The sequence below is a fragment of the Xenia sp. Carnegie-2017 genome, unplaced genomic scaffold, assembly GCF_021976095.1.
Source record: "Xenia sp. Carnegie-2017 unplaced genomic scaffold, XeniaSp_v1 HiC_scaffold_22, whole genome shotgun sequence".
NCBI lineage: Eukaryota > Metazoa > Cnidaria > Anthozoa > Malacalcyonacea > Xeniidae > Xenia > Xenia sp. Carnegie-2017.
In genome coordinates this window covers 13,395,286-13,418,521 of record NW_025813485.1, presented here as the reverse complement: position 1 = coordinate 13,418,521, position 23,236 = coordinate 13,395,286, and the positions used below count along the sequence as shown (strand labels likewise).

Genomic DNA, 23,236 nt, shown 5'->3' with positions numbered 1-23,236 from the left:
TCAGATGGATGATGGTCGTGCATTCGGTCTTGCATCATGTAAAAGGAAATGGCGTGCACTGAGATTGTATAATTTATAAATGCACGGATAACATGGTATCAAAGATATTTTGATGACTTCAATATCAATTCATTGTCTCTTATTTAAACGAGATCTTGCAAAACAGACTGAAAGAGTCGTTTTATGAAGACGTGCATAGACTTGCCCAATCTTACATAATGAAAATGAATAAGCACAAAACACGGTTTCATTTCGCAATGAAGCATTCAAGTGCTTTTCCGTTGTACGCAAGAGGCTTTACGATATTCAGCACTGGTGGCACTGGCTTTTCTGCAATCGACACAAGATCATGTCAACAAAAGCTCTTAAAAACCCGAGAGTGTTCTTGACTTCATTAACAACTCTAAATGGAAAAATAACAAAAGTCACGTGTTTTTGAATATTGTGTGATACTCTTCTATTCCTTGCTTTAACATAGGCAATAAATGATGAAATTTGAATTTCACTAAACTGTATATCAACATTGATATACTGATTACTGGTGTATAAAACGACATATTTGTTCTTTACATAAATATCGTAAAAAAAATTTCAAATTACGATATGAATAAAAATTTACATATTTATACAGTACAAATCGAGATTAAAAGTTAGATCTCGTGAATAATAGTGACATCTCGTTTGAATATTATTTAACTGTATCGCTTATTTATCAAAATGACTTCAGTTTGCACAACATAGCCAGAAAGTCGCATTAACGTGATTAATGACACGTAAATTTGCCCTAGTAACTGAAGAGATTAATATTTTGTAATGTCCGTTTTAAAGTTATCTGTTGAACAAAAGAAGATCCCGTGGAGTAAATTTAGGTGCTATATTGTGGCTTGCCGTAGGTTACCTCCATAAAGTGCAGAGAAACTTGTCTGGAACTTCGATTTATCATTGACATAATTCAGTTAGTTAAGGAGTTAAAACGAATGTTCATATACTTGTGCATTTTCATGATCAACACCAATGCATCCTCAAAATCTTCCGTAAAAATCATTTTTGAATTGGAGGTTCTTCAGTAAAATGATTGATCCAGACATTCAGTAAGTACTCCCATTTCTGCTGTCTTAGCAAAGATAAAAAGTTTTGAATTTTCAACCCAAATTTTTGATTGATACATATTTAAAGTTAATTACATATTCAGTTTACAATATCATAGTTGGAGACGACGGCAAGCGGAATATTTATTGTTGTAACCAAACATATGCATCCAACATCGTTCCACATTTAAGATTTGATATTTGAGCTTCATATTCTATTTGATAGCTTAAAACAAAACATGGGCAGACAATGTTCTGTATGATTACATCCTTTTGTTTTACATCACTTTCGATACCACTCAAAAAAATAAGTTTCAGTATTCGTATTAATTTCATGTTTGTTGTTTTGATTCAAAAAGGACATCTATGTCTACACTAAAATGGAAAGAGTACTCTTAACCAATATTGAACTTCTACTCCTACCCTACTCCTACCTCTTTATACTTTGAACTCCAAACTCTTTAAAAATTTAGGATTGCAAGAAATTTGGGTTCATTTTGCTTCAGTATTGAATAATGCTTTTATTCATGGCAAGATTTGAGAGCTATTTTGAAATGTACATGTGTGAATAACCAAAATATCATAGTTTGCTGATACACTACAGGAAACACCTATAAACATACAAAGTAATATCCACATATATACATTTATACTACATGGTAAACATTCATGGACAAATTCATGATAAGCGTGTACCCAAGTCTAAACTCAGACTAAGATAACGTTCAAAAATTATATCCCCATAACAACGTGTTGAGAAAGTCAAATGAAGTTCAAGTTCAACATACATTTCGTTTAGCATAACCCGTTGAGCAATACTCCATTGTTTAATATAAATATAATATAGCGGAAGTGATAGGGTGTCTACCATGGTTCCCGACGCCATACTTCGTATCTTCGTATTCTTTATCAGGAAAACACACAATATATAGAAACTAGAAAGTTCCCTCGCATGCGGCTCTTCGACTGAGCCTCACCCCTTCTTTACCATTAATTGTCTTAGTCAATTAACAAAAATACCAAAAGACAATTACTTAATTATGGCTGCGTATTCCTAAAATTGTATGGAAAGATCGCCGACGTATGATTTCGTAAGTTGGGGGTTAATTCAATCTGAACATTGCTAGCATACGTATAAGAAAATACGTATGAAAACAGTCCACTATAAATCATTTTCCACTACTATTTTATTCAAACCAGACTCACTGCAGCATATGTATAGTAAATTCCATTGATCCACAATAGTTGTTACAGATAGATTACCACTTTACAACAATAATTTACTAAAATTTGAAAACAGAAAGGATTATTTCATAAAAAGGAAAGACACTTGGAATATCAAACAAATTACGTAGAAAACTGGCGTAGGACGTCGCTGGTGCGGTCAAATACACGGAAGGAAAGTCTGTAGGAAATGAATGTCAACGCATTTGGCTCACAACTCTTCCTCTGCAATGCTCTTCTTCGCAACAGCTCTTCACATGCTAATGTGTGACTTAAGTGACTTGGGTAGTATTTATGTCGTGGTAAGGCTAATTTGTTCGATCCACGAGAAATCACGCTTAAAGATTTTTTCCTAAAAATTATACGCTTTTTAATTTACAAATTAGCGAGGCGATAAACATATCTTTTAGAATGGTACCTATTGAAATCGTAAAATATTATTTGTTTGATGATATTGAATAAGATGTGACCTTAATTAGTCTGTGGTCCATAATCTTAAAATGCACTCCTCACATTGGGTACGTTGATCTTTTTCACCATCCAAGAAAGAAAATCAAACAGCAAAACACAATACTGAAGCTATTTTGGTGAAAAGTAGAGAAGTAAATCCAAACTCCTGTAATTTTGATAAGTGGAGGTCAAATCGAGTGTAAGTGCTTATCTGAATACACCCTTATATTGGTAGCCGTACCATTTAACCAAAACGTTGGGGCTGTCATGCATTTTTCCTTTTCCCTATTAAAAACAGTAAGCAGCGTTAAACCATGCAGATTAAAATAAATAACGAGGTGACACATTTTAGTCAACAGATCAATATATTGATCGTGACAAAAAATCATATGTAAAGTAAGGATCAGTTTGGGATGTCATAGTGTTGTCGTCTTGGTCGGGTACAGGAAGGAGATATACTAAAAAAACCCAATTAAATTCAACGTAATATTCTAAAATGTGTATTGCTCTTAAGGACAATAGATTTTTAGCGTATTGTAATACAAAGCATGTGAAAGTAAATCGTTGATATTTTTGGAAGTTCTCTGTTTCGATACATCCTATAGCTAACATTAATCAATCGGCAATACAAACTTGTATACTCTCCTGTCTGACCAGTCTTTGCTTCCATTCACAATAGTGGAATTGGAGTTAAAAGTAATACATAAAATTCATTCCTTGCTTGAATCTTTAAAAATTTTCCTCCATCTATATTTTCGATTCAATATATGTTAGAACAGTCAACATTAACACGAATATTTTTGAATTACAGGTCAAATAATTAATCAACTACAGTAATGTTTGTTCTGAATGGCTTAAAATAGCTGTGATTGTTTTGGCGCTTTGGAAAAGATCTTTCATGAAAGGCACAAATAATGCACGTAGTTATAATATATGCATTAGCTAAAAGACAGCTTTGAAATAACTCTGAAACGCTGTGTGTGAGCAAGGCTTTAAAAAACAAAAATAATGTCATTAATTATATTGTTTCAATGTTGAAACAATGTAAATTCTCAAACCACATTTACTCCGAAAGACAATGATGAAATATCACAACATTCACAAAATTCCTATGAAACACAAACAGACATGCAAAAACAATTTCATCATAAGAATTGGACGACCATCATCTAGAGAAACTATTAACGATAGACAATGGAATAATATTAAGATACAAAAACAGACTGAGAAATATTTTCATTAGGTAATTGACAAATACACAAACAGACAAAAATAATTTTATCATAAGAATTGGACGATCATCATTTAGAGAGACTATCGGTGATAGATAATAGACTAATATTAAGATAAAAATAAAAAATAACCGAAAGATAGCTGGTGACGAACTATGTAAAACATATATATATTGTGTTCATATAATCCGAATGACTTCAGTAAAGCAAGTCTTCCGAACTATAAAGCATGCTACTTGCAGCTAAAAATGAATCATGATCAAAATTCCAACTAACACAACGTCAACAGCTAGAACAGAATTACCGAATGCTTTATGTGCGGACAACAAAAAACATATAGGAAGTGCTTTCATTAATATTTACAGCCTGTATGCACTATTAATAATAATATATATGTGTATATATATCGATACTATTCTATATGTTGACAATGAAAATCTTGAGACTGTATTACTGTATAATGTATTATCACAGTTTTAAATTTTCTCATGCGCTCATAAAAACTTTTAATTTAACAACTAAATTTAATGTGAATAATCAATTACATATTTCGACGAGTGAATGTGTGTAGAGATCAACAATAACTAAGTAAGGTCATGCAAATTGCAAGAAACTATTAAGACCAAATTTGGCCATTCTCAACCGAAGGCGATGGCTATCACGAGAACCCGAGATTTGATACATCTTCAGATTAAATAAAAACAGATTTCTGCTATTGTTTATTGCATGTTAAATTATGAACATGTGTCAAAACAATTTATTTGCCATTATTATTCATTTAATTGTAGAACAGTTATCTAAAGATATCTTCGTCTGGAGGAGTCATTCACTGTGCGTGTCACAGCAAATACTTGATAGTCTCTGCTAACTAAATTTGTGGCTACACACCGATAAAATCCAGCTCCAAATGGTGGCTGCACTACAAACTCGTGTTCTTTCTTACCTCCATTAACAAACTTTTTCCAATTCTGTTCCTTTGGCTTACATGCAAATGTATTCTTTAAACAGTCAAAAGATTGAAATTCCCAACTGATGACAGGCTTTGGATTACCGCTGACAACTTTGCATCGCAGTATAGCAGGACTTTTTCGGGATCGCGAATAATAGATAGAAACGATTTTATTGAAGTTGATATCTGAGCGTTTTGAAAGCTTTGGCTTACCTATACGTAAAAATGGCAATGGTTGTTATCATAAAATACATATTGCGATCTTTCCAAATCAGGGCCAGGATACTGCGAATACTTTTTGCAATTAAACCTTCTATAAAATTTAGGGACAGATAGTGAGTGTTTTTTTCCAAACAACAATTAAATGCCCCGTCAATAACTCAATTGCATACATCTCCCCTGCACGACCATCTAACAAAATGGGTTGAAATAAAAAATCTGAAAAGAGTTACACTAATCGTTTTTAAGAATGACAAATGAATAGCAAAATATACGGTTGACTTAAACTTACTAAAACATTTATTTCTAGTTTAAGTTTTGAATGAAGATAAAGCTTTTCCCACGAAGATAAATTTTCAACTTCGCATGTGTAAGTACCATCGTTCCGTCTATAAGACAACCGATGCAGAGTCATTGTATTTTTCTTGAACTCAGTTTTTAACTTTGTAAACGATTGACATTTTTGAGATCTGCCTCCTTCACAAATGGCTAAGAGTCGATCGTCTTTGTACCAAGTCATCTTTGGTCTGGGACTTCCTTTAATTTTATTGTAACAGAGATGCCTTCACTGGCAATCACAACTGGAGGGAAATGTCGGATTACTGGTTTCTTTGGATCTATAAAGAAGAAACATACAAAATCTCAGTGTTGATTTTAAAATAACACTTTCTTGACGAATGGTGTAATAGTCCAATCTTCTCATATTGGTTTGACGAAAAAAACTAAAGTTATATCTAGCATTGCAAATTGACTCACTTCTCACGATGACTACAACATTTTTTGCAAGTTCCTGTCCATTAGACCGTGCGATGCATTTGTACCTTCCAGCATTCTGATTGGTCACATCTTTGAGTGACAAGATCAATCTACTGTGATACAAACGAGTTCCACCGTCTGTATCATAATGATCATCATCAATGATATCTTCATTATCGACGTCCATCAACTTCTCACGAGGACCTATTTTATACCACTTGAGTTCTCTTTTGCCAAACGAACTGCAACTTATGTTTGCATAATCTTCGTAGTGTAGTGAGACACTGTGAGGTGTCACATCAAGTTTGAATTTGTCTAAGTAAATGATTTACCAAGTAAGCGACATAGAAAGCAGTATATACCGTAATCTTAAAGGATGCTAGCTTAATTATTGTATTGTACAATTGCGTGCTTGTAACAAAACAAATCCAAAAAAGCCGGCAAAACTTACTTGTTGAAGGTGCAACAATGGGGATTACATAAACGTTTGTTGTTATTCTTTCATGTCCAGATATATTCACCACCTTACAGAAATAATTCCCACCATCAAGGGGACGCACTCCGCATAGTAAACAAGCCATTTTGCTCGGTCCACTTCACGTTATCCACGACAACTTTTCTAGCCGTCGGATTGTATCGTTTTACGTATAGTGTTACGTTTAAATCGTTCTCTCTCAAATTGCAATTGACCTGAGCGGCATGGCCGTACGAGACAAACAGGTATTTTTTATCATATGCTTGGCTATCACCTAAATATCACAAAATAGAAGTTAGTAAAGATTTTCACAGTCTCTTGCAAAGACAAAAGGAATATTAAACTTTCACTTTGGACCATAATCCTATGGCAATTCTTCACTGAAATGGTAAACTTTCATTGCGTGACATCTGCTACGATGCACTCGAGAATCACTTGAAGAAGTCGGTGACATTACATATTTAACATGATCTATTTCAAACTGTGTGCCATCCCTGCCATTTTGGTACTAACAATAATTACTTGATGCTTGAACCACTTGAGCTCTCGAAACTAAGGCCTATTTAAAACGTCAAAATTTTCAGGTCCAGAAGCATTGATACAAAAGATATTGTAAATGTTATCTTTTGTTTCTGGTGCGTTCGGTATTTAAAAAGTTTGACGTTTGAACTCATTCTGACCATTATCGTCATTGGAATCTCAATTTGACTCAACCCCAACTTGGAAATCGGGATTAATAGCTGGACAAAAGCCAGAAAATTGTTCCTGCACATTTAGGGAAAGTTTTCACACATTTGAAAGGTTTCACGTTACACATATATTTTATTTATCCCATATAGAAAGATTTTTATCAGTTTATCTTAAAGATGCATTCATGAATTGCTACATAGCGCTCGCCATGAAGTCTGACTTATATTTTATACAATTTCAAAATGTTGACTATTTGAGGAAAGTATTATTTATCTTATAAATCGAGAAACAAAACAGTTTAGTGATAACGGGAACATTCTTCGTTGATGATGCAATAAAAGCAAACAAATAATTAGTTTATATTCACTTCATCAGAATCATCAAGTTTTTCACCAGATGTGTTTACGACATAAGGACAGTGGCTGTTTTAGCCAAGTGTGATTTGGAAGTGGTAATAAGCAACGTTATTAGGGTAAAACTTTTCTTTCCTTCTTTATGAAAAGATTTTGTACCAAAAACATATGAGAAATAAAGTTTTTTCTAAAATCAAGTTAACCGCATCCCGAAACGAAAAAGAAATAGGAAGGAAATAAGGAGTTGACTATATTTGCAGGAAAATTAATTATCATTTGCCATTCGACTATCGTATCGACGACAGCTGTTGGCCTTATAAATTGTCACCTACGAATTCCACTATCTTCAATTGATAAAAATTCAACCTTCACACAACACCAAAAGCGAGTTCCGTTAGAAATAATTTTTCAAAACATGCACAGATTTTATTCACAAAAGACAGAACGTAAAATGCGTCAGTTGACACACTTAATTGTTCATAGACGCAGAGGCTGTTTAAATAACCGCAACATGCCTGACTTCAGAATGCTATGAACCTAAGACTAAGGATGGCTCGTGAAAACAAATTAAAATTATACTGCTGGCAAGAGCTTTAGAAAAAATAATCCATATAACATAAACTAACATCAAACACGCACACGCATTTTATGCAAACTATATCAATCATGACTTAACTATGAAAACAGAAACGGATGTCTCAGGAAGATTCTCACCTGTATTGACAAAAGCTAGCATCAACAGGGTGAACAATGTTCCAGCATAAAATCCATTTTATTGTGTATTAGTATCGCAAACTCTGACTGGTTTGTTGCTACGACAGTTAATTGTAAACTGAGCCTTTTATTCATCTTGCGCGGTTCATATAACTACGGATGCAAGGGATTGTGGGAAAATCACGCCCGAGATTCGCCGAGATTAACCCACACACGTCAACGCATGGCATAGGAATGGCTAGATAGTGAATGCGCAAAATTTCACATAAGTTAAAGAAACACCCACAATTATCTAGCAAATGAATCAGCAGACAATTCTTAAGGTTTGTCGCGTGAAAGTCGACATTTGATTGCTAAAATAAATGTTTAATTCAACAACATCAATGTTATTTGTATGTTAGGTTATTTAACAATGACGCGGCCGATCGACTTTATTTTTATCTAAGTTTTCTTGTTTGAATCACCATGTGGTACAATTTAAGCATTGTGAATTCAAAGATCTTCAAACGGTCAAGAACACAAAAGAATTTACGCGTTCAGAGTTTTTGTGGAAATTCTTTTGTGTCCCCGACCCTAGATCTATAATAATGCAACGGAAATTAGTGCATGTTTTTTATTTTCATTTTACCCGGATTAGCCAGCTGTAGTGAAACATTGTGGTGTATTTTAATCATATCATCCATTTTTTAATAACACGTTAATTATCTCACTTTATCCACTTTATTCAAAAAAAGAATGTAGCGATTTATAGAAAGATGGTATCAGACACGAGTCAAAAGAATGTAGCGATTTATAGAAAGATGGATCAGACACGAGTCAAGAGCCATTTTGGCAAATTGAAGGGCGTTTTACCAATAGGTCATTTTATGAACGCGGAGGTAGACATTTTACAAAAAAGGGAAACATTCTTTGAGAAGCAGACATTCTGCAGCAAATGATAATCCAACTGAGAGAGATATTCTACAGAAAGAGACATTCCACAGAAGGATACATTCCATAGAAAGAACAAAGTTCAAAACAAGGAATCATTTTACAGGAAGAAGACATACAAAGGGAATATTTGACGGAAAGGATACATAATGTGTCATACATTGCACAGGAAAAAGACATTTTAAAGGAGGCATTTTACAGGAAGGTGGCAATTTATAAAAGTAGCGTTGACAGGAAAATAAAATTCCATAATTTCGGAGGAGCACTATTGCTAATGTGCATTTAATAAACACGAAATGGAATTCATGATGTTCTTCAGTATAAGTGAATAATTACATAAATAATACAATATTACGTCATTATTCACTTATACTGAAGATGGCATCATGAGATGCCGAAACATGTCTATTTTCGAAAAGCTCGTCGTGTGTATTAAATGCAAAATAAAATTCATTGTGCTAGAAAGTCGAAAAACTAAAATTACTGTAAATAGGCTTAAAATATAGGTCGGATGATTTTGAAAACATTTAAGGAAAAGCATAAACAGATTTTTATAACACGACAAAATCATCGTTTTCAATTAATCCGGACAAAAACGATTTTTTTCATATTTTTACTACGCTGAGACGAAAAGTTCATTTCGAGTAACACGAGGACAAATGTTGGGAATGAGCACGATTATTTTCGATTTTCCATGAGAGAGTGTACATCTCTTGGAGTTTCACCATCGCACGGATCTAAAATAATAATCGATGAAAAATAAAAAGTTAAAGATGAGAACATATTAGTAAATAGTGCGGCCGTCATCAAAGTACATTTGACTAGATAATCAAAGAACAAAACAGTGAAATTAAAAACAAGATAAATAAGATAAACAAAAGGCCATAATCCTCACCCTAGTCCTATGAACTCAATCCTTCTCTAGAAATATGGTAATCCGAATCGGAAAGAAATACCGCATGGCAAACTGCCCACAATCACGCTATTTTTCAGGATTCAATACAAAACCATGTCACCAACTTATTTTCGCTATAGTCAACATTTGTTGGGTTTAAAATCCTACTCACAGTTCTCAGGTTTTCGCCTTTATTGCACTTAGTTACAAGGAATTATGGACTTAAAAAAATTATCAGAGTGTAATCACGGTCTCGGCGTTATGCTTTTGAGCTTCACCAAAGAAAGGGGTTAAGCTAAGAAAAGGAGACCAAGTTTGACGAGTAAAAAGAGAAGAACAAGCTCTGTATTATTTACACTCTATCAAACAAAATGAAGAAAAGCGCTATAGCGAGATGCTTGTCGCAAATTAGGTTTTTGGGAAAGAAACGAATGTTTGAAATAAGTGTAACTATATATGCATAAATATAAGTGTAAATATATTTTTAAATGTTAGTGTAAATGTATGCTTAAATATAATGTATATATGTGTAAACATAAGTGTAAGTATATGTAATTATACGCATAAATATTTGTGCAAACGTTAATTTTTCACAACAAATACATGAATATAGTGTAAATAGGGGACGCTACTTATGTGAAGGGTCCCAAAGTATATTTTCTATACATACTGTACATAAAATGCCTACCGTTGAGAAAGTCATCAAAACCAATTGTAGTATCCATTCCAACTAACGTTTCTAAAGCGACCATTGAGCTAGGAAGACATGGCAACCGTCTCTTCTACAAAAGGAATACGCAGGCCATGACAGCTATTGAAAATATACTTGGGTACATAAAATTACCGGGAGTCTTTTGAGATATGCAAAAAATGAATTAGAAGTGACAAAAAATGTCTAAATACCTGAGATGCTAGAGTTCTCTCCAACTGTAGTTTTAACGGCGCATGCAAGCCTTGAATGCTACGAAGCATCATCATATCTCGCTTATTTTGAACATGAAAGTACTATGAAACATAGATACAATAACGATATTTAATCTAATAATTTAATCTAAAAATTATAGTCTAAATCTAAAAATTATAGTTAATTTAAATTTGAATAATGAGCGTAAGCCATTGAAGAAAAATACATGGAACGCTACCTCACCAGATGATAGTCTTAAGACGTGAAACAATGTTTTGTAGATATATATACAACATTATGTAGATACATGTACAACTTTGTACATATATATACATACAACATTATATACATATATATACAACATTATATACAATAAAATGTTGTATACGATACAATATAATGTTAACATATATACCACATCAAACACTTGCAACATTATAACGCTATACATTTTTTTCTTAACTTAACAACCCCCACTAAAAAAATATAAATAAATTGAACCATCACAAGATATGAAAAGCAAGACGCTTTGCAGTTCACCTTTAATGTAACTTACATTCTTCTCTGAATATTCCAAAGGATGTGAACATGATAAATCGTTTTGCACATTAGAAAACCTGTGAAAAGTCGATGTATGTTATTATGAATGGCGTTTTGAAGGAAAAGAAAGCTAAACTATAGATATAAAGAAAGTTCATTTAATGAATTATGGTGTAATGAAAGCTCTCACGCAAATTCCGAATTTTCCTTCTTTTTAGGCAAATTTGACAGTCCAAAATAAAATTTCAACATCAGCAATCAATATATCAACTATTTGACTTACCCCTGTCGAAAAATATCAGGCACAGGTCCAAAGTGGCTTTCTACCTTGCTCACTTCACTAAGAGCTTCCTGTTTTGGAAGTAATGATGGGAGCTCTTTTTCCTGTGAAAAAATAAAGCCAATAAAATTAAAGCTGTTTTTCAGAAGTTTTTTTTATGTAGGTAACAGCGTGAACTTATCTTCTTAAATTTAATATCTAAGAGATATTGCTATCTTTTGCGGAAGTCTGAACATTGTCCATTTTTAATTTCCAATAGCCAAAAACAAAACCATAACGATTGCAGATTTTTTCCGGCAGCTTCCTTCTTGTTTTAGATTTTAGAATCGGAACGTGCATAATGTTTAGTTTCTACAGATTTCTATTATTATCAATAGTCAATTCAAAATTTCGTTGCAAGCAAAATAAAGCAAGGAAAAGTTCATAAATTACTGCTGCGGCTCTGTTATAGTACACGTTTTTCTCAGTATACTTTATACAAGTCCACAAAACTACTGTACTATCTGGCTGCTTAGATATCTGGCTATAAGGCTACATATACATATATTGCATCATTACTACACAACTGGAAAGAAAGAAAGGAAAGAATATCCAAAACATTATCCAAATGTAAGCATCTTTCACTTGGATGATGTTCTAATTGAATAAACTTGAATAGATTCGTATTTCATCAAAATGTAATTGCTTTAAGAAACATACATGTCCCTCCCGGAAGTCTCGGCCCTGGACATACATGCCCCTGAAGTTTCTGGTCATGGACATATGTGCCCCCCAGAAGTCTTGGTCCTGAACATGTATGCAAGGTTTTGAAAGCCATTTTTATGATATTATCACCATTAGGTTGCATATAAATACAACATACATCATAACTTATTCAGTCTATTCATTTTGGCAACAGTTTAAGAATTGCAGTGTGCAAGGTTTGTGGTAGGCCAATTATTGTAGTGCTACTCCTTTCTCATGAAACGATTTATCATGTTCACATCCTACATACGAAATTTTTTTGACTCTGTTTTCTAGTTGCTATGGTTGAGCAATGCCGTACAGAAGCAGTTCTGTAACGTACATCACATTTCATAAAATAATGAATAATCATGAATGTACAAAAAATGAAACAAGTATGCTTGAAAGTGCTAGAAAATGAAACTTAAGTTTATTTAAAATAAATGAAATTATTTATTAGAAGTAATTATAACACAATACGCATAAAAAATTTCAAGGCAATATCAAATTTTTTGAAAGTAAACAGAGATTAATTCTAAGTTTGTGTCATCTTCAGTACAATGAAATAAAAGATTAATTTTACGCTTGTGTCACCTTCAGTATAATGAAATAAGAGATTAATTTTATGTTTGTGTCATCTTCAGTATAATGAAATGAGAGATTAATTTTATGTTTGTGTCATCTTCAGTACAATGAAATAAGAGATTAATTTTACGCTTGTGTCATCTTCAGTATAATGAAATAAGAGATTAATTTTACGCTTGTGTCATCTTCAGTACAATGAAATAAGAGATTAATTTTATGTTTGAGCCATAGTCAGTAAAATGGAATGAGAGATAATTTCTATGTTTGTGTCATCACCAGTACAATGGAATGAGAGATTAATTAAGGTCTGTGCCATCTTCAGGACAATGGAATGATAGATTTGTAATAGGTATCTAATTACTGAGTAGTCTAGATTTTTCACCAAATGATACAACACATTACAACACCATATTTAGCCTAAAATTACCTCTAGACTATTTAGTAATTTGATACAACTAAGCTATAACATTTGTCACACATATATCTGTAAATAAACTGATCTCTCCTCAATCCTGCACAGTATATCTGTTGTTATACCTTGCTCTAAGCAGAGACAGTAGACATAGGTATAAGAAAATTACCGTGTCATAGGGTATCTTTATCCCAAAACATTTTGCTGTTCCAGTTTTTCACTATCATTGTGAGAGTTACAAAGGCAAATTTGCCATGCCACCAGTGTGTGACCCACAAATGCCTTACTTTGATACAACAAAGTAATGATACGTACATAAATACAAGTTATACAACATCGAATAATCCTAATTTATATTGAAATGGACAAATTATCATAGTATAACACATCATACGAGAGAAGCGCTTGTATGCATGCTCTATTTCATAGAATTGCTGGGGAGTCCGGTTGTCAATGTAGCGAAGACACAAAGTGACGATTATTAGATCAAGATGAAATCGTGGCCATGCATGATTACAATCAAAAAATTGTCCTTTACTTTTCAATCTCTTTGATACAGATGATATTTTCAATGTTTACAGCTATATCTACTGCAAATATTGATTTGATGAGAACTGAAATTCTAATAGAATGATGAATAATCTCAAATAATAATGAAGGTAGACTTTATCATAAAAATAATGTTTAACAATGTACTTACATTGTATTTACCAAGGCCTGAAGACAGAAATTGCATACTGGATGCCATATTGAATTCGCTTTTGCCACTGCCATAAATCTGAAACCTGGGACGAGTGACTAAAAATAGGTACGTAGGTACGATCATTGCACGACGATAACTACGATGGTCACAGTAATTCATTGAACTCAACTCAACTTATATATATATATATATATATATATATATATATATATATACTTACAATTAAAATCGATTCCGTTTTGAGATCCAAGGAATGTTTCACAGTTCTCATACTAGATTGATATTGTAGTAACTAGATGTAGATTTCTGACAGAATTAAATTCAAGAAAAGGACATCAACTGAACAGTAAATGTAAATTGTGAGTAAACGAAGATTTCTATGCTTGTCAACTCAACGAGTAATCCCCAAGGGTGAATGAAGGATTTCTGCTACAGGATGTCAGAAGTGGATACTGGACGATTCCATTTGGAGGGGTCTGAGACAATATTTACCTCTCTTCAGTAAATGGGCTGGCTACGCTAGTGTAGACTGAACACAATGGACAGTTTTGTTTAGAAAGCTTTGAAAGATGTTCAAGAAGAACAGAATCAAATAGACAAACAGGTTATAAATCCAAAACTCTTTTCTGAGGCTTAAACTTGCCACAAAATATTCTTCTGGGCGAGGGACTACCTAAACTGCTCAAATAATGGTCGAAAATGAAAGATTTCTAAAGAGATGAATTATGATGTTTTGATTCATTTGAAATTTACGCAGGACAAAAGCCTGCGGAAAGTTTCGGACTAGCTACGCAACTGTCTAAAATTTATCTATTCATCGATCTATGCTTATCACCAAATAGAAATCGCCTTGTTTACATTTTCATGCCACTATGCTTTTGGTGCAAGCGAATTCTCGACGTCCGATGTAACATACTTGCAGATGTGCTCTTTAATAATGCGTATCTTCGATATTTTATATCTTATCTAAATTATTTTACTGGAAATGTGAATTCGGTGGTTGTACTAATAAACCACAAACAATATTTAATGCTTTTTGAGAATTTTGACTAAAGAAAGGTGCGATTACACCCAGTCTACCCCACCCTAAATCCACCCCTGATCTCACAGATGACAAAAAATGGTATTAATTTCTAAACATACCCATAGTCAAAAGCTTAAGACTAAAATGAAAAATCTTAATCCGAAGACAATTCCGAGCTCGAATCTTTGCCTTGTTGAAAGTATATCTCTTTTTTTTGGAATGCACTTGTCGAATATTGCCACAAAGGCTTGCTAGATAAATGTCAACTTTGATTAACAATTCGAACAGGTTTTGTTCATGTGATTCGTGAGTTGTTACAAGATGAAAATTATTATTTAAACAAACGTTACGTTTACCAGTTCGTCCTGTTGAAACCCGCACGTTATGCTTTACAAACGTGACGTTTTGAAACACGAACTAATGAGAAAGGTTGGCAACTGATTAGTTGAACGTTAATGGTAAAAACATATGCATTATGACTGCGATGCTTGAATTCCATTATGATTTTATAGTTATTAATATTTGATTTGTTTCATAGTAAAAAAAGCGCAAATGAAAGAGATATATAAAGTCACTATAAAGTCACGAAGAAAGATTATAAAGTCACGAAGAAAGATTATAAAGTCAAGAAGAAAGACATGTTTGTAATAAACCACGGCGACGAGCTTCATAAGATTTTAAAAATGTTTTTCAATAATTTATTTTAACATGTTGCAGTTACAAATGTTGTAATTAAAATGCGCGATTTAACAAAGATCACCTGTATCATTTATGATCAAGCATTGTTAAACTTGTTGTTACGTGCTCCATTGTTCAGTGGTAAACAATGAAGCTATTCACTCGATATAAGAGAAATCACATAAACGCAAAGGTATTGATCCAGGTTGTTTGTTGATATTTTCCGTTTCATTGAGTCTTCCTTACTTTGTTCAAACTAAAACTGCACCTTTTCCTGCAGGTCTTGAAGTAAAATTTCAATCATTTTCGACACAAAATGATTTGGCATTTCTTCCATCGTCCTGAAACAGTCGGCGAAATGTTACATAATGATGAAAACGTGGAACCAAAAAGAATCGAAATTGTATTTCACTCCAAGACGATGTCGTTGATCGCCTTAGCTTGCATCTTTACAATGATTGTGAATACATGGATCTGTTACATAATCTACAGCAGACGACATCTCAGATCATCGTGCACAGCCCTCATTGTGGCAAACGTCGCTATTGTGGATATCATAGTCACCACTAAAGATTTTCCATACCTTTTATCCGTCTTTCTATCTTCAACATGGTACTTTGAAATACATTGGTGTGGCTCTTATGGTCTAACAAACGTTATATACATCATTGTATCAGTGTCGACGTTGGTTTCTATCACAACTGATCTTTATCTTTTCACGAAAGAAAAAGCTGAGGAATGCACTTCAACAAGGGATCTTACACCACCTGGCCATTATAAGGTCGCATTACTTGGTGTAATTGCTCAAACCACTCTTTCTTATTTCTCTCAGTCTTCTTTGGAGTAAATATGCATTTCTTGCTCGTAAGGCATTCTGTCAAGTGAAGTTTTCTTCAACGGCATTTCCTGCATCCCTAGTCGTATCAATTCTTTTTCTCATACCAATTGCTACCCTGACTTTCTCCATGTTGGGCAGTCTAAGAAAAGTCAAAAAAAGATCAAACAACACAAGGGAAACTATAAAAAGTGAATTCTCGTCGGAAAGTGACAATGATCGATTGAGTGAAGAAGACAATGAAATCCATCGTTATCTACAGGCGGCTATCGGTATGTTCCTCCTGTCCTGGTGTTTCTATATTGTGGACGGCTTTTATCCATCGCCACACAGTCCTAGTATTCCGGGGGTGATTTCTGCATTCATTCCCATCATGATAACCTCCCTAGTTCCTTTGTTCTATGTGCTTACACACAAAAGAGTGATTTCAGTTTGTTACAGCTCTTCTTCCAGCAAAGTTTAAGCTTTGACTTTACACAAATTGCTCCATTAACATGAATCATCAGATTCATAATCGTGACATTGTTGCAATTTTCAAAGACATTTTCTATTTATCAAGGACATTTGATAAGGATATTTCGATGAATGTAGGCAACTATCTAGACTTGATATTGTGGTTTTAAAATTTGCTGTTTTGTTCATGCATAATAACAATAAAAAATAATAATCACATGAAAAATATCAGAAAGAGTCGTTGATGCAATCTTTTACCGATCACCATCGACTTGCAATCTAAATCTTCTTTTAGTTTTGTGAGTGGTGCAAAGTCCGCCCGCTCATTGATTAAGTCCTGCAAGGCTGCAATGCAAAATTCTGCAAGGCTGCATGCAAAATTTCTGAGTTCTTCCACTAAAAACAAAACAAAACATTTCTAAAGACGACATGACTGTTGATAAAGTTTTTATAAATTTTCATAGAAGAAAAAAACGTGCGGACCGTCTCCACATTTGGTTTTTATTACATACTAGAAATAAGGAGAGAGGGCTCGAACAATACGTTGCATTGCTTATTCAATTTAAACAATATGAGCCAAGATTGGCATGAAAGAAAGGTAGCCACAAATGCTAGTCATGTTTGGAAATTGAAGCACTTTATCTCACTGACAAAGACCAAAATAAAAATAAGTTAGCAAATAGAAAATGAACCATGTCCAGCCGATGATTCAAAAATATAACTTCAGGAAACAAACTTTACATTGCCATGACACAAAGATACCCAGGATCTCGGACACAAGATATCATGACGGTCTGTAAGTCTGAAAGAACATGCTACAAGACTCTCTTCTAGTTTAGTTGACCAAACATTTTTCCGAGGGTGAAAACACTCATTTCTTAGCCACACAAGAGAACCACTCAGTTATCACTACTCAACGAACTTTTCCTAGCTTCAAAGACTCCTCCTGTTGAAAACTTCGTGATCAACCGCTGTTTCATATTTCGCGCAACTGAATCTCACAACCACCACAATCTTGCCTTTCTAGAAGTACTTCTGATCCAACACAACACATTACAAAGTGAACGAACCTTTTCTGAAATCTGGACTTAAAGCTAAAAAAGAACTGCAGCTTTTCTCCTTTCACACTCCAGCAGTCGGGATTCGCACCTTTGTTCTAAATAACACATTACTTTAAATTCTTTGTTAAAATTATCACACGACTTAATTCATTTAAAAAGTCTCTTTTTTTTCTCTCGAATTTAAGCAAACAATATTATTTACTATTTTTTCTGTAGATTTTTTTTGTAAAACGGACATCATTGATTTAAATCCCTGACAGTTTCTATCTCCCAAAATGAACAGTTTCTATCTGCTTCTTGTTTTGTAAATTATCTTGCATTCCCAACATAACATATGCTGTTTTTTCTAGAATGTTTCTTTTACTGTACTCGTGGTATTTTTGTCTCTTGTCCCGCAGAAACCACGACACATGAATGTGCGCGTGTAAAATACGAAACAATACTTTCCGGAAACTGTCATTGATACTTGATGGAGAGTTAAGATGGCGAACTTCGACACAATTTTTCATGAAAATAGCTCTGAAGATGATACAGATAATACTCAAACATCGTTGGAGTACGCACTTAATCTACCCGAGCCAATTGTTATTCGTGGTGTTGGTAATATGACTGTGTAAGTGTTGTAAACGCGTATGCTAAACTTTACACATTGTGCGTGACGATAACTAATGGCACAACAATTATTGTGTGAGCTAGAAACCGAAGTTATTTTATGCTTTATAGCTTTGGTTTAAATTGTAAATATGACACGGATTTTCCGTCAGCACTTCACGCAAAGGTTAGTAAATGTTGTATTTGAAAAATCCTTCTGTACCATGCAGTCTCCAATAAGTCTATGCAGAGTAACAGCATGTTAGGGTATAATTTGAAATTTTAGGTTGCCAATGAAGAGTTTTCGATGACTATAAATCAAGTAAACAAAGTTTTGAGGAAGACGATGACTGTTAATGTCAGATGGTGGTTATGTGGATGTATATGTTGTTGTTGTACTTTAGGAATGTCATTATGGCCAGTTGTGTGTCTTAACAAAAGGGTACATTTACACCATGGTGTTTTGATCACAAACAGTATAATAGACATTTTGAGATGCTTTATTTTTATCTTTCAGACTCGTCACACTATTAATAAAGTTTTAGATTCAGAGAATGTTAATTTCTATCATAAAGTGAGTAAAGATTTATAAATTTTGCGGAGAATGTTAATTCTGAGTGGAAAGTTAGAAGAGAAGGTCGATCTCTTAGAAAATAATTGAAAGGTCTATCTACAAATAAGTAATGTACAAACCAGTCGTAAGAACCTATTGCCAAGCTACCAATCCTACTTTTGCATTGTTTTAGCTTGGTCTTCATTGGAGTTTACGAAAACAGAAGTGTGTGTCCAGCAACATGATGGAATATGTATGGAAAATTTGTTTGCAAGATTATGATATCGAAAATTTCACCTGTTATGAATTTTACTATATATTTCCTTTTAGGTGCTTCTGGTTGAGTTTTTACCAAAAGCACAAATACTGAAACCAGACTAGCAGATTGAAATTCACTGCAATCATAAACACAATCAGATTGTTGGTCCATGGAGTTCATGTCATGAAGCATTGAGAAAATATGGAAGTTGCTATTGCATTGACTATTATTCACCAAGAAAAGACTAAACGTAGCTCAGTTGTTGGCTAGAAGAACAATATGAAATAATGGGGATGTATGAAATTTAGCTGTATTTGCATTTGTTTTTCTGAAATAGTGTACATGAAAAAATTCACAGTTTCTTATAAAGAAAGCAAATGCATAAATATTATTTTCCAAAGTTTTTCTGCTGAACTTAACAGTTTGAAGGCATTCTGTTTACAATATATATATGTGTATGTAGCAAAGCTATTTTAAAATTTATATAAGATTTGAAAATTTTAATGAGACCCACATTTAAATATCTTTTTTATTAAATTTCATACCTATCTGTAGTTCTTAGATTCTTGTAAAATTAATATATTTGTTATTGGTGTACATTGCTTAAGAAGGTCGAATGAAACGAGCAGTATTACATTTTCTTTGAAGATTAATTTGAACAAAATCAAAAGTTGATGTTACCTAATGTAAATTGCGTGAATGATTTGATAAATCCATTCTATGTAAACACATCATGATGTAGATGTGTAAAGCAAATTAGGTTAGTTTTACTGGTCATTATCAGCATTTTTAAATACAATCTGCCTTTGTGCACATCATTGTGTATCTGAAGAAAATATGAATTGAATGTACCACTAAGTGTATGTTGTAGAATGCCTTGAGACAACAACTACCAATTTTGAATGAATAGCCATAAACATGTCACGAGTATTATTTGGCCCAAACTCAAATTTCTGACTGGTAAGTCAACAAGACTGTGCTAAATTTATATACAATGTACTTTTGTTGCGTTTTTTGATGTGCTCTTCGCACAATTTCCAAAGAATGACTTGCCAAGTAATTCATAGGCCAATGTCAATAACATCGAGGCTTTTCTCTCAAATAATTCATGACCAAACAAAAAGAGATCCAAGCCCAGTTCTAGACCCATTCCATAATCACACTCATCATTGGCAAATTGAATACGTGTGATAATATCTTGCAATTCATCTAAAAGTGACTCACGTCTGTTTCCATCAACAATGTTGGTCAACATTGATTTCAATTCAGCTAATAAAAAATCATCAACGTATAACAAAACTATGTAGGTGTGATTTTAAGGTCAACAGACAAATGTGAACAAATCATTGAAACTGAAACATGCAATAATAGTTGAAATTGGACGAAATCCTGTTCCAAATTAATATGCTTGAGAAAATGTGAAACAAACTTTGCTATACATAAGTCCATGTATGTGAGGAGAACCTTATAATTATTCCACATTATGATACAATGTTATCCAGTAAATCATTATACTTCTTACCATTTGAAATTTGGAGATCTCGATAGCCAACTCCCATGTCATCAACCGGGACCACAATTCCCATCTTATGAAATGTTTTTGCAACAACTTTACTATTCCTAGCCTTCATGGGCAAAGTATTTTTGTCCAAATTCAAATTTCTTTCTTGAGCTTTGAATTTAATTTTTGCTTGTATATCCGCTGCTTTCTTTTTGCCTCTTGCTTTGCTTGCAGTTTTAATACTATTGCTAAGATTAAAACTTTGTGATTAAAGAGTTGGTGTTACAATACATTGAAAGCTATCTTGTATTTAGTGGTACTGGCATGGTATATGGTATATATTTCAATTATTGAAATAAAATGACCAAACCTTATAGCAGCAAATATGTTATCACCAAGAACTTTGAACTCGTAACTCTTTTTTGCCTCATTGGAAGCTAACAAGACTGGTTTATCACCTGGATGATCACTAGTATTGATAGTGATTTTTTTAGACAGTTGATATCAATAAACACATAAGAAGCATTTCAAGTAGAATGCAGTTGAAAGTTAAATTTAAGAATGAATTCTCACTCACCAATAGTAGCCAATATGAAACCCAAGAGAGTCATCACCTTTCAAAACTGTAACAAATTCAGGAGGGTCATAGAAATATCTGTAGTGGAGACAAAGTCCTTCGTTTTCATCCCTTGTTTTGAATTTCCTGTCCATCAATACATCATAGGGACCAACCAGTTCAAGATTTACGCCCTGAGTGCATCTAAAAGTTTTGTGCAAAATATGTCAAAGTCTTTAATCACACAAAACACAGAAGACAATGTAAAGTAATGCCTTCCTTATATGTAATCAGAGCGAATCAACCAGTCAAAGTATGTATTTTGAATTAGAAATTTAGCTGCTATAATTTATTTTGACTACATCTGGATCAAGCTACCTGAAGTGTACAACTTAAAAAATGTGTATACAAATAAAATTGTATTTGGCCTTATCAAACCTTGAGGTTTGTGTGGATTCCATTCTTTACAGAGTTCCCAAAGATCATAGAAATCCTGAGGCATATTTATACCAAATTTTTCTTTGATAAAATCATGTTTAGAGTTTTCTTGGGTGTAAGATTCTGCAAAATTAGATCACACATCAAATCAACAAATACTAAATACTATGCTGGAGGCTTCACGAGGAAAGGAGTGCATCCTTCTTTGGTATTTCTAAGTATTCCAAGATCCCATTAAATTAATTTTTCCTAAATAGAAAAGTTTATTTAATCAAGATCCAGCTTTACGGATGTGAAAAACTACCAACCTTTACCATCATTTTCGGGTGATGTTGTGACTTTCCTTTTCTTGCTCAATGGTTCCGAGGGCGCATCGCAGCTGGCATCGTTCTGCTGTGAGAGTTAAAAAAATTGAAAATTGTTCTAAAGATGACGATTGCAATGGTAAAGGACCGAAGGTGGTCTGTGGATGACTCTTTCTCTTACCTCTCCAGTTTTTTCTACATGGAAAAATTCTTTAAAATGACTTTTGTTCTTTCTGTAGCATTGTTTGCCGTATTTACAGTGTCGGAGAACCAGAGATGAATTTTTTGAACTATCGGCCATGTTTGAGTTTCATTTTTTCGGCGGGAAGCCGGGAAAGTATAATTCACAAGGAGATAAAGCGAGGCAGCACATTGAAAAGGCAGGACACTTGAAAATTGCGACCTCAGATTACCCGCAAACGTAGGAGGCCGTGCCCGATGGCTGTTGCTTCACCTAAAGGTAAGTTTGGATGACACATAAGAAAATTTTCATCTCCGCCCCATGGTTAACCCACAAAATTATGAAAGTAGAACCTATGAAAATTGAAAGACTGTGAATTTTCTTTCAACATGTCTCCCAGCCATAAAATTGATCCTGCTACAAGGACAGCGCCAAAATTGAACCTGGGAGGGCAATGACTTATAATTACTAAGTTTACTGCACCTTACTTTGCCTCAAGTTGGGCTAAAATATAAAATGTTAGAAAAAATGCAACGAAAAGGCGAAGCAATTTTTGACAATTCGTCCATAAGCAAAGACAAGTTTTAATTGTGTGTTGACAACTAACATTAAAATCATCAAAAATCTGAAATTTGCTCTTTTACAATAAAACAGACCTTCAAACATCGCACAACGATAA

The 23,236-nt window shown here is 33.6% G+C and overlaps 4 protein-coding genes across 4 annotated transcripts; 2 read left to right on the top strand and 2 right to left on the bottom strand.

Annotated features, from left to right (window-relative positions):
- Positions 1 to 9,628: 9,628 nt before the first annotated feature.
- LOC124446119 (proteasome maturation protein-like) lies at positions 9,629 to 14,215 on the bottom strand. The gene is made up of 6 exons (XM_046996934.1): positions 14,120 to 14,215; positions 11,703 to 11,803; positions 11,436 to 11,496; positions 10,879 to 10,980; positions 10,664 to 10,757; positions 9,629 to 9,817 (listed from the first exon to the last, which is right to left on the bottom strand). Exons 1-6 carry the CDS (start codon positions 14,165 to 14,167, stop codon positions 9,759 to 9,761), a joined length of 465 nt encoding a protein of 154 aa, XP_046852890.1. The 5' UTR covers positions 14,168 to 14,215; the 3' UTR covers positions 9,629 to 9,758.
- Positions 14,216 to 15,957: 1,742 nt separating this feature from the next.
- On the top strand, positions 15,958 to 17,340 carry LOC124446183 (trace amine-associated receptor 7f-like). The gene is given in 3 exon segments (XM_046997011.1): positions 15,958 to 16,017; positions 16,105 to 16,647; positions 16,649 to 17,340. Coding segments are annotated over 2 exon segments (981 nt in total). The 5' UTR covers positions 15,958 to 16,017; positions 16,105 to 16,140; the 3' UTR covers positions 17,123 to 17,340.
- Positions 17,341 to 18,570: 1,230 nt separating this feature from the next.
- Positions 18,571 to 20,246, top strand: LOC124446750 (cysteine-rich hydrophobic domain-containing protein 2-like). The gene is made up of 6 exons (XM_046997626.1): positions 18,571 to 18,786; positions 18,897 to 18,951; positions 19,051 to 19,206; positions 19,282 to 19,338; positions 19,511 to 19,570; positions 19,648 to 20,246. The coding sequence occupies exons 1-6, from the start codon at positions 18,656 to 18,658 to the stop codon at positions 19,696 to 19,698; spliced, it is 510 nt and encodes a 169-aa protein (XP_046853582.1). The 5' UTR covers positions 18,571 to 18,655; the 3' UTR covers positions 19,699 to 20,246.
- Positions 20,247 to 20,561: 315 nt separating this feature from the next.
- On the bottom strand, positions 20,562 to 22,793 carry LOC124445156 (histone PARylation factor 1-like). Its single transcript, XM_046995862.1, has 8 exons — positions 22,558 to 22,793; positions 22,380 to 22,464; positions 22,072 to 22,194; positions 22,012 to 22,024; positions 21,655 to 21,837; positions 21,448 to 21,546; positions 21,099 to 21,325; positions 20,562 to 20,845 (listed from the first exon to the last, which is right to left on the bottom strand). The coding sequence occupies exons 1-8, from the start codon at positions 22,675 to 22,677 to the stop codon at positions 20,562 to 20,564; spliced, it is 1,134 nt and encodes a 377-aa protein (XP_046851818.1). The 5' UTR covers positions 22,678 to 22,793.
- Between the last annotated feature and the right edge of the window lie 443 nt (positions 22,794 to 23,236).